At 46.2% G+C, this 12,005-nt stretch overlaps 1 protein-coding gene across 1 annotated transcript; it reads left to right on the forward strand.

Annotated features, from left to right (window-relative positions):
• Positions 1–472: 472 nt before the first annotated feature.
• Positions 473–10,587, forward strand: LOC132585766 (zinc finger protein 883-like). The gene is made up of 7 exons (XM_060257652.1): positions 473–484; positions 999–1,113; positions 1,822–1,892; positions 2,010–2,205; positions 4,810–4,917; positions 6,171–9,014; positions 10,251–10,587. Exons 1-6 carry the CDS (start codon positions 473–475, stop codon positions 7,799–7,801), a joined length of 2,133 nt encoding a protein of 710 aa, XP_060113635.1. The 3' UTR covers positions 7,802–9,014; positions 10,251–10,587.
• The last annotated feature ends 1,418 nt before the right edge of the window (positions 10,588–12,005 follow it).

Below are 12,005 nucleotides of genomic sequence, written 5' to 3' on the forward strand. Positions count from 1 at the left end.
TCTCATTTATGTCAGATCCAGCTCTCATAACAAATGAGTTTGACACCCCTGCTTTAGAGACCTTTAAAGAGCCAAGTGGAGAACATTTACTTTCTTGAAGGAACAAAGAGGCATATCAAACAAAGCCTGATGCACAATGTAGCACATTTATATTAGTCTTGATCTGCAAACTGCAACAGAAACACACTTTCTGACCCACCAGGTCAGTCCTTGAGTGTCTCTTGACCAGGGACATTGATGTAGTTCTCTTCACTTTTGGTTTCTTTCTGCATTTTTAAATCTTCTTTCCTCATCATAGCCACTTGAGTAAAGGTATCTTTCCACAGAGGCAACCCAAGAGAAGGGGAAGGAGATGGAAGAGAAGGATGGAGGACCTGGAACAGGCAAGAGATCAAGGAAAAGTCCTCATCCCACCCTGGTTGGGAGTGGGAAGGAATCCTGGGAAAGAGCAGAGATCCTGTCACAGGATGTGATGACTGTGGATGTACGTAACCAGTGCTTCCGGCAGTTCCGCTACCATGAGGCTGATGGACCCCGAGAGGTTTGCAGCCAGCTCCATGGTCTTTGCAACCAGTGGCTGGAGCCAGAGAAGCACACCAAGAAGCAGATGCTAGACCTAGTGATCCTGGAGCAGTTTCTGGCCATCTTGCCCCCGGAAATGCAGTGCTGGGTCAGAGGATGTGAGCCAGAGACCAGTTCCCAGGCGGTAGTCCTGGCTGAAGTTTTTCTCCTGAGTCAGGCAGAGGAAAAGAGGCAGGCAGAGCAGGTGAGGGGTGTCCTTTGGTCAGTTCCAGATACTACTTTATTCTAAGGCTTCCCTGCCAGATATTTCTACCTTTAGAGAATTTAGTAGGCTGAGAATAAAACCCAACCCTGATTCTTTGCCCTGTGGTTGAAGCAGCTCTGCTGGTCAATGTACGGGTGAGGATGCCAGAGTGGGGCAGGATCTGAGACACTTCCATTGCTTCTCTTACTAGTCTCCCTTACTGTTGTTTCAGATGTGGGCAGCAGCTGTAAAGGTGGAAGGAGAGTTCTGTGAGGCGGAAGGACCTTGGTCAGAGGAAAGTCAGTGGGAGCAGGCCCAGAAGGATGCCCAAAACGCCCTGTCAAGTGGTAAGGGTGCCTCCTGACCCAATGGGATTGGGGCACATAATCAAGTCATTGGTTAGAAGGTTTGGAGCAGGAGAAAAAGGAAATATTTCAGCTCACTATGCAGACTCGACTTCTGGAATTTAGTGCCAGGGCCAGATATACATATTTTTTGAGTGGGGGCAAAACAAAAAATGATTAAGTGCATAGACTCTTATCTGGGAGAACTGGGTTTGATTCCCCACTCCTCCACGTACACCTGCTGGAGTGACCTTAGGTCAGTCACAGTTCTCTCAGAGGTGTTCCTCTCGAGCAGTTTCTATCACAGCGCTCTCAGCTCCACCTTCCTTACAGGGTGTCTGTTGTGGGGAGGGGAAGGGAAAGAAGATTGTAAACTGCTCTGAGACTCCTTCAGATAGTGAAGAGCAGAATATCTCTTTTCTTCTTTTCCTCCTTCCTGTCCAGACTCAATGGTGCATGGGAGGAGACTGGCATGCCTGGGTTCAACAGGGATATTGTAATCTTTTGAGTTCCAGAGTTCACAGGGCACATTACAGGTCTCACAGAAATTTGAAACATGTTGGCAGCAATTCTAACCACCCCACCCAAAGTCTCATGGGTACCTGGTGCTTCTCTTCCACCTCTCCCATCGTTTATTAAAAATCATTAAAAATGTAACAATGTACAAGGTTGAGGCTAAAATTCAGCCTTCCAATTTTGTCTCCCTTGCAGGCAGTGAAGAGATGTTGTCAAGGTGTCATCTTTGCAGAGGAGCGCAAATGTCTGCTTCCCCTGTGGCCCAGGTAGGGCGGGATGGGGGGATAGTCAGGCCCAACTTGTTTCTCAGGAACACCTTTGCCCCAGCTGTGCAAGCAAGAGAGGCTCTGAAAGCAATCTTTCTGCATCCTGTACCCTCTCAGAATGCCCTGTCAAGAGTGTTGTCTCTGCCTCGAAAGGTCTGTGACAAGGGAATCTGCTTTGTCTTTCAGTCTCCCTTTTCCTTTGAGGAGGTGGCTGTGTATTTCACCGTGGCTGAGTGGGGCCTGCTGGATCCAGGCCAAAAAACTCTCTATGGGGAAGTCATGTTGGAGAACTACGGGAATGTGGCCTCTCTGGGTAAGGATCTTTCATAGGCGCCAATGGTTGTCATTGGGATGATGCACAGATCAAAATATTGAAAAGCAGTTGGTGGTTGTGAGGCCTGTCCAGCTACTTGAGTGGGGTTTGATTCCCCGTTCCTCCACTTGCACCTGCTAGCATGGCCTTGGGTCAGCCATAGCTCTGGCAGAGGTTGTCCTTGAAAGGGCAGCTGCTGTGAGAGCCCTCTCCAGCCCCACCCACCTCACAGGGTGTCTGTTGTGGGGGAGGAAGGTAAAGGAGATTGTGAGCCACTCTGAGACTCTTCGGAGCGGAGGGCAGGATATAAATCCAATATCTTCTCTTCTTCTACTTGCCCCCCACACACACACACACACACTGGAGGCCTCCAGGAGTTTGAGTGGAAGTGAAAACGATCTTCAGCATGGCTGGTTAGAGCATCCGAAGCCCCCTAGCTGATCCAGGGGGAACTGAGGCCAGTGTTGTGGCCATTCCCCAAACCAGAGGGGGTGTGCTGGCTGGTGGCCAAGGTGGGGCTGAGAAGCCCTCAGAAAGGCTCTGGAAAGGGCCAGATCACAATTTCTCAGGTGCCAATCTCTACCTTATGCAATTGCATATCCTCTGACCATGATCAGGAAAGGATCCATCTCCTTTATACTGGTTGGGATTTTGGCCTTTAGTTTTGACCATGCTTCCATCCTTCCGGATAAATTATCCCTCTTCCTTAGATTTCATTCCTTCCCCATCTGAGAAAGATCACTTTCTGGCTCTCTCTCTCTGCCGAAGAAGTCAGGAATGTAAAAGAGACTACAATGGAGAGAGATGAAGGCCAGAGAGTTTTTCAGGAAGATTTCAAAAGCCTTCTTCTTTCTCAAATGACCTTCCTGCTAGTGAGTGTCCTTCTTGGTTATGTGGAGGGAATGGGCACAGAATAGCATGGTACCTTTCCTCTTTACTTCTATGCAACTCTTGGTTTGGTAGAACACTCAAGCCTGCTATGTAAGGAGGGAGGGAGTCCTGGGCCTTGGATGTGGAGATTCAAAATCTCTATCTGGGGCTGAGCTCAGCTATGGCTGTTGAGGGGCTGCACTATTCTTAAATGCCGGATATTCCATGGAGGGAGGGGTTACCTAAGAACAGCCCTCTGGACAAGGCCAAAAGCACACAAACCTTTTCCTCCCGCTGTCTCCTGCAATGCCTTCATTGCTTAGGTGGAGATGGGTCTGAGTACTTTCTTTGGAGCTGTTTTATCTCGATAGCCCCACCAGTTAACACTGCAACCCTAGAGGAACTGACTTTAGCCAAACCACACAGCCCTCTCTGCTCTGGTGAGGGGGGTTGATCCTCATCCCAAGGGGGCGAAATCATGCACTATTGAAGAGATTTCCACTGATTCTATCAATTCGGTAGAGTCAAGTTCTCCGCTGAAGCACAATTGGTTGAATGACAACAGGATAAAGAAAGCACTGTAGCCACCTCCCATCTCCTCAACAGGCAGCAACAAACTCCTTCCCAAGGGCTACCTCCCTTCACCCCCTTGAGGCAGGAAAGCAACTGAAACAGAAAAACAGATATACACAGAGAGAAGAAGCCAGTTAGACCAGTCCAATCAGCGTGCCCCAGTGCTTGGGTTGTTCTCAGGATGGCCAGCACTGTCTTCTTCTGCTCCCAGGGAAGTGAGTTGAGAATGATGACAATGTTGTGCTGCTCTAAGAACTGCCATACTAACTTCCCCACGCTTTCATTCCATCACCCTGGTTAGGCTGATCACATGTTTATCTGTTGGCTCACTGCATGTTGCACAGATTTGGGGAGGATGGAACAGGACAGACTTTTCTGGGGTTGTCTCTGAACTTTTCAGCACTACGCATTCCTCTAGCATGAGTTTCCAGAGAGCCTTCCTCTGCTTTTGACATTTTGTTACCACAAAAATGACCTTGCAGCCTGGTAAGCCAGTCTTCTGGCTCTCTTGCTTTCCAGAGAGGCTGACTCTGTGCTTCTAGGAAAGACAGAAATGCCTGGATGATCCAGTCATGGCTCCACATTACCGAAGGCCCAGAGAATGGCTCAGAGACAGTAAGAAAGTGGTTCTGAGTGTTGGTGCCCCTACACTGCAGGATTGCTTTTCTTATTGGTCATTACCTTCCCTCTTAACAAATGGCACCTCTTCAAAAACTATAGGGTCACTTTGGAAGCTCCTGGCTTCTCACTGCCCCATTGCAAACATATTTCTTGAAGGCTGCGAACCAGCTGCTTCTTGACTTTTATCACATCCAGATGGACATTCTCTGTGTAGTTGCAGGACTAGATATTGTGATAACTTCTTGTATTTAATACTCAAGAGAAGAGAATCAAAAGGGCTGTACAGCATTGTCTTGTGGGAACAATGGTGGAACGAGTCTTTGCCGCTTTCCCCTTTGAAATGTATACAGAGCGGGGATGGAGAGGGGAGGGATAGGCAGCATATGAAATCAACTCTACAGGAGGGTCTTGCACAGATAAGGTGTGACTGCCAGCCGAGTTTCAGGGGAAAGATGATCTGACCAAGGCATTGCACAACCATTCATGAGCAGGGCCTGACTTCTTGCTCAGGTGCTGATGGAAACTCTTTCTTTATTCCAGCAGCAGATGTAGAGGAGACAGCTGGGGGATTCTCCTCAGAACATGTCAAGAATGAAAATGCTGAAGGAGATGAAGATGGACCACAGAGGCAGGAGGAAAGCCCCTCAGGTAAGAGGAGGGATAAGCCCATTAAGGAAATCCCCTCTCCAAGAAGAAAGGTCATTTTAAAGGCCTGCATATGACCAAGAGAATGGAAATGAAAATGCCGCCTTTGCAAAGACATTCAGTCAGACAATGAATGTCATTTCTCAGACCCCGGTTCCCTTAGGAGAGAAACAGAATAAGTGGTTGGAGTGTGGAAACAGCTTCAGTCAGAAAACAGTCCTTACTGTATGTGGTGGAACAGTCTTCCTCATACCTACAGGTCCTGTTCCACCCTCCCGTCTAAGTTTCCCCCAATATCTGGAAGGACTTTCTAGGAATTGCTGAGAGGGTAAGGACTCCCAGCTTCCATTCCAGGTTTTGAGGCCTTGCCACTGTTTCTCCCTCTACCCAGATCCTGGTTACCATGGGGACAGCTTCCTGCCTTGTGCATCCCTGGGGCTCCTTTTAAAACAGCATATCCAAGATAATGGAGGTCTGTGTGGTACAGAGAAACACTACCAGGATCAAAAGTTATAAAGTATTAACAAAAAAAATGTTTATAAGCATACTCTTAGCACAGCACCAGACTTAGAATGGGATTCAAAAGAAATGGGTAAAACACAGTTCCTCTGTCCCTCCCTCTATACATGCCTTCTCAGTTGTTAAATATAAGGCAGGCTCTTTAGCTTAGAAACTGACGGATTACCTCAGGAGTTCCGTTAACTGCAGACCTCTTCCCCAAGTGTAGGCCACCACATGGCAATGGCTGCCTCTTCCAGACCTTAGTCAAGAGCTCTCTCCCCCTTGATGGAATGAGCACAAAACAGCCCCTCCTCCTTTTCCCAAGAGTCTTAACATCTGTCTTTCCACTCCCACTGATTAGGTGAGGCTGGGCCAAAGAAGCTTTTCCTGAAGTGTCCAAAAGTTTGTTCTTGAAGCCTTTCTAGTCTCATTCTCTCTTGCCTGCTCTCTGCAGTGAGAGAAAAACTTTTAAACTCAGAATGATGGCTTTGCTCGCTTCATACCTTCATCCAAAACTTCATTTCCTCCCACTTCACATCTGAGAAGTCACACAGATGGATAGCCATATAAATAATAAGCATCCCAAACAAGCATCTCTGATGCAGGAGGTTTAATGTACTTTGAAAGTGTATTTTATTGTACGCTTCAATGTACAGCAGGAAGAAGACATTGAAATCTTTGGAGTCTGGCTGGAATTTCAGATGCAGATTAGACCTCCTTGCGTGGGTTCTCACAAGATCTCTTTGTTCCAACAGGGGATGATCAGAGGAATGAGGAGGATGAGGAACTGCATTATCTGTTGCCTGATGAAATGAAGAATGAAGACGTGAGAGGAAACTTCAGGAAGAAAGGAAGACCTAAGAGGCAGAAAGGCAGCCACACAGTCAAGAGGAGGGGTAAACCTATGCCTTGCCAAGGAGGGGATTTGCAAGAAGCCATTCACATGGTGGAGGAAACAGACAAGGGCTTGGAGTGTGGAATAAACATCTCATGTGAAACACAATATAATGTCCATTTACCAACGCATCAATGCCTGGAGTATGGAAAGACCATGATTCACAGAGCAGAGCTTCATAGACATCAAAGAACACATGCAGGAGAGAAACCTTGTAGGTGCTCAGACTGTAGCAAGAGCTTCACAGAGAAATCAGACCTTGTTCAGCATCAAAGGATTCACTCAGGAGAAAAGCTATTTATCTGCTCAAGGACTGGAATGGCATTCTCTGATGGAAGAAAGCATAATGTACACTTCCCAAAGCACAGCATAATGAAGGCACATAAATGCTTTCAGTGCGGACAGTACTTCAGGTACAGATCACAGCTCAATGTGCACCAAAAGATCCACAGAGGGGAGAAACATTTTGAATGCTCAGAGTTTGGGATGAGAATCACTTGGAGTGGCCACTTTCCACAGCATCAACGAACCCACACAAGAAAGAAGCTCTTTGAATGCTCAGAATGTGGGAAGAGATTCAGTCACAATAGCACTCTTCAACAGCATCAACGAATCCACACAGGGGAGAAGTCTTTTGAATGCTCAGAGTGTAGGAAGAGATTTAGTCACAGCAGAACTCTTCAACAACATCAGCGAACCCACACAGGGGAAAAGCCCTTTGAGTGTTCGGACTGCGGGAAGAGATTCAGTTGCAGTAGCAATCTTCAACGGCATCAACGAACCCACACAGGGGAGAAGCCTTTTGAATGCTCAGACTGTGGGAAGAGATTCAGTCAGAGTGGCACTCTTCATCTACATCAACAAGCCCACACAGGGGAGAAGCCCTTTGAATGTACAGACTGTGGGAAAAGATTTAGTCAGAGTGGCAATCTTCAGCAGCATCAACGAACCCACACAGGGGAGAAGCCCTTTGAATGCTCAGAGTGTGGGAAGCGATTCAGTCACAGTAGCAGTCTTCAACAGCATCAACGAACCCACACAGGAGAGAAGCCCCTTGAATGTTCAGAGTGTGGGAAGAGGTTCAGTCACAGTAGTGGTCTTCAACAGCATCAACGAACCCATACAGGGGAGAAGCCATTTGGATGCTCAGAATGTGGGAAGAGATTCACTTACAGTGGCACTCTTCAACAGCATAAACGAACCCACACAGGGGAGAAGCCCTTTGAATGCTCAGAGTGTGGGAAGAGATTCAGTCAGAGTGGCACTCTTCAACAGCATCAACAAACCCACACAAAGCCTTTTGAATGCTTAGAATGTGGGAAGAGATTCAGTCGCAATAGCACCCTTCAACTCCATCAAAGAACCCACACAGGAGAGAAGCCTTTTGAATGTTCAGAGTGTGGGAAGAGATTCAGTTACAGTAGTACCCTTAAAAAACATCAGCATGCCCACAAAGGGGAGAAGCCCTTTGAGTGCTCAGAATGTGGGTAGGGATTCTTTCAGGGAGACGCTCTTCAACGGCATCTAAGAACCCACATAAGGAGAAATTATGTGACTACTTAGCCCAGAGTTATCAAACTCATTTGTTATGAGGGCCGGATGGGACACCAATGTCACTTTGGCTGGGCCATGTGTGTCATAAAGCGTAATACCAATACAAGAGATAGGTATTCAGAAAGGACACAGGCAAATCCTATTAATTTTTACTCTGAATATAAACAGACACAGTATTTCCTTTAACATTCTTTAATAACTGGCACATCTTGCTCTGAATTTTTATACGAACATTTGGAGCCAGCATCTGTGCTGTAGGAATCTTCAGTATGCTATTTAGTTGCGTATCTTTAAGCTCAGAATGTACTTTTGATTTATGGACATTTATTACAAAAAAAAAAGAATCTGTTCACAGCCTTAAGCTGGGGCTAATTTGGACCCCAAAAGTGGTAAAATTTGCTAATGCAAACTTAAGAAAACTTGTCCTTTAGCACAGCACCCCAGTGCTCCCCTGCCTACCTGCAATTTGAGGCATCCTTTTATTGGTAGGTGGGGAGCAGCGTGAATGCCCCATTCTGGCAACTACTGACCCACCATGCATAATCTTTCTTGATTAGGCCTCAACTTTAGAGAAACTTTTCCAGTACGTCGCCCTTCTCCCCCTCTTCTGGCTTCCTGGCACAAGTAGTCGTCTTCCCTCTCGGAAAATATAATTTCTCACTACACTAGATCAACAATTTTTTTCTATGTGGCCCTGGAAGCATTTTTGTGTGTGAAGCAGGGTTTCTTCCCCATTTAGAGGGGTCTACCCAAAAAAGCACACATATAATATAAATTCTTCAAGGAACTGGAGCCACCACCCTCAGTACTTGCTCAGTCCACCACAAAAACTGAACCTTCCACAGATTTACCAGCCCACCTGTCCATGACCAGAACTCATAAACCAGCCTTTTTCTTCCACCACCTCTGTGTGGTGGAAGAAAAATCCACTCTTCTCCAAATTTCAGGTCTGCTCCCACTGACTCCTTTCCTTGCACTCCAGACCCACTTAGAGACACCCATACCCACATGGTGCTGAGGTTCAAGCGTGAGTACTAACAACTGGGAGAACTGGTTCATAAGCCTCACTCTGCCATGGAAGTTGCTGGGTGACTTTATGCCACTCATTCTGGCTAACGTGGGAAATCAATTGCTTGTGTCGAAAACAGAAGTTTAGGGGTGGAGCAACACTAGTGAGAAAATGGGTCACACATACACCCTGTGGTACAGAGGTTTGAGCATGTGGACTAACAACAAGGAGAGTTCATAAACCCCACTCTGCCATGGAAGGTGCTGGATGACTTTAGGCCAGTCATTCAGACTAACAGACCTGCACCATTGTGAGAACAACAACAGATGAGACTAATACTTGTCAATGGTTTTGGGACCCCATTTGGGGAGAAAAGCCAGGTACAGACACCTTGAAAATAAAAATGATGCAACAAAATCTCATGAAATCTTGAAGATGGCTCAAGACTCCTGTCAGAGTTCTCTCAGCCCCACCTACCTCACAGGGAGTCTGTTGTGGGGAAGGGAAGGAAAGGAGGTTGTACGCCATTGACTCTGAGTGAAGGGCAGCATATAAATCCAATCTCTATCTCTCCTCTTCTCTTGAAGCCCCTCCGGGCCTGGCAGGGAACTCTGGGAGAGCCTCCAGGGCTGGCCATGACAGTGAAGGACTCAGGGAGACACTCTGGGCTCAGAGCAGTTTCATAGTACTGTTGCTGTCACCACTGGTGGGTAGTGGAGCCTGGAGTCATAATGGGGGGTGGGGAGATGGAATTCTCCCCTCCCCACACACAAAAAAAAAGCTCGTGGCCCTCCAACTGTTTTCTTAAAATTTTATAACATCAGGTCTGATAAAGAGTTCTGGTGAGGTCAAGTTCACAGTGTTTTGTGTCATATTGATTGGTCCTAATACAAAATATTACATGGATTTTGTTCTAGCTCTGCATTTGTTCTCTGGCTGCCAATGCTGGGTTTGGGTTCCCAGAAATCCTATACCAAAGGACATCCCTAGTTACTTATAGAATTTTACAGCAAACAAAATTTCTAGTGAACTCATTCATTACTAAATAGGCACCATGCATTTTGCTGGTTCACATGAAGACATACTATGATTCTGCCCCAAACAGGTTGTGCCATCAGTTCTTCATCACGTTATATGCTAATTTGCTGTTCAGCCCTGTCTGTTTGAATGGATTTCTTCCATTTCATTCAATCTGAAGAAGTGTGCTTGCACACAAAAACTCATACCTTGAAGAAAACTTTGTTGGTCTTAAAGGTGCCACTGGTCTCTAACTTGATTCTCTTGCTTCAGATCAACATGGCTATTCACCTGGATCTAAATCGCTTCCAAGTTATAACAAATTTATGAACTCATCGAATTGTTACCAGCTTTGCTTAGGTTTTGCAAATGGAGGACCATGGCTTCCTTCATGGCCTTCATGGAGGGCCATGGTTTCCTTCATGGCTTCCTCCATCTCAAGTTGGGTCTTCTGCTTTGTGCTGCCTTCAGCTTTTCATGACTTTATTGTTTTTTCCAGTGTGGTGAGCCAGCTTGGTAAAGTGGGTAAGAGCAGCAGATTCTAATCCGGAGAAGTGGATTTGGCTGCTAGGGACAGTTCAGGCTTGATTTGATCTAGAAGTATGCATGTATTTATACTTATTGAATCGCCAATCTGGGCAATGTACAATATCAATAAAAACATACACAATATGAATAAAAACATACACACACAAAACCATAGTAACTAAACAACACGTGATTTTTAAAATGGTGAATTTTCAGACTGCTGGCTACTTTGCAGGCAGGGAGAGGGGTAGTGCAACTGTAGAGAATGGGAGGGGTGCCTGCCAAGATGGAAACGGTCTCTGTCCTCAACTGAAGGCCTGGCGGAACACCTCCACCTTGCAGGCCCCGTGGAATTTAAAAGGTCCCAATTTGTCTTTTTGGTGATCTTCAATGCCACATACTCGGCATCAAATGCATTTCCCGTGTGACCTTCTAGTTCTCCAGGAAAAACAGCATTCCCAGCCTGGGAGTGGCATTTATGTGTGTCAAATCCAATGCCTTTCCTGATATGCTAGATTTTTATGTGGGGGTTATAGAGAAATTGGCTTGAGCTTGGAGGTCTGTACAAAACCTCCTTTTAAAAGTTTTCTCTTTCTTAGCAGAGGAGGAGGAGAAGAAGCCAGTTGCTCACCAGTTCCACCCAACCAGGCTTTAGAAGTGCAAATGAGCCCTTTCCTTGATAGCCCGGGCAAGCCCGATCTTGTCAGACCTTGGAAGTTAAGCAAGGCTGGCCCTGGCTAGTATTTGGATGGGAAATCCCCAAGGAATACCAGGGTTGTGATGCGGAGGCAGGCAATGGCAAACCACCTCAGAACATTTCTTGCCTTCAAGCCCCACTAGGGGTCAACAGAAATCAGCTTGAGTGGATGGCAAAAATATTTAAAAGAAATGGAAATAATAATGATAATAACTATAATAATAATGACAACAATAATAATTGCACTTAATTGATCGCCCCATCCTGGCTTACACCAGGCTCTGGACAATGTACAACATATTACAAAAACAACATACACATTAAAAACTAACGTATCAATGTCAGTTTAAAAATCTTTAAAAACCCAGATTAGGTTTTTATCTATGCTCTGGACTAACCAGGGCATCATTGTGGCGGGAAGAGTGCTTAAAATGCATCTGGAGGTGGGGAGTAGCAAATAGAAGGAGTAGCAAATGGAAGGTCCACGCAGAATCCATGAAGTGGTCAGCACACATTCATACACACACATCCAACTGGAAAGGTGACATCTAGCAGGAACAGACTTTTGGAGGTTGAAAATCCCACTCTGGTATTTAGCTCCCAGATCTAGAAGACGGGATGGAGTGGCATCCTATGTTCTTGGTCTGTCAGGTGTGCCAGGAGCTAGCCTGGTGATGGGAGAGAGAAAGTAAATCCTTGGAGATAAATTGGAAAGTGAGCCTCCCAAGAGCAGGGATTGGGCGGAAGCTGCCACTTCATCCCATTGCAGCCCAGTGCATGTTTAATTTCTTTATATCTTGCTTCTCTCCCCACTGGTGACCCAAAGCGACTTATGACCAGGCCTCACTTTGGATAGGAGTTCACAGGAGTGGAGCTCCGGAACCTCTAAA

This window comes from Heteronotia binoei, chromosome 17 (genome assembly GCF_032191835.1).
Source record: "Heteronotia binoei isolate CCM8104 ecotype False Entrance Well chromosome 17, APGP_CSIRO_Hbin_v1, whole genome shotgun sequence".
Classification (NCBI taxonomy): domain Eukaryota; kingdom Metazoa; phylum Chordata; class Lepidosauria; order Squamata; family Gekkonidae; genus Heteronotia; species Heteronotia binoei.

Coding starts and splice junctions, on each gene's coding strand:
- LOC132585766 (XM_060257652.1), top strand. Junction 1,893..2,009: donor CTGCTTCCCCTGTGGCCCAG/GTAGGGCGGGAT, acceptor GTACCCTCTCAG/AATGCCCTGTCAAGAGTGTT. Junction 4,918..6,170: donor GCAGGAGGAAAGCCCCTCAG/GTAAGAGGAGGG, acceptor TTGTTCCAACAG/GGGATGATCAGAGGAATGAG.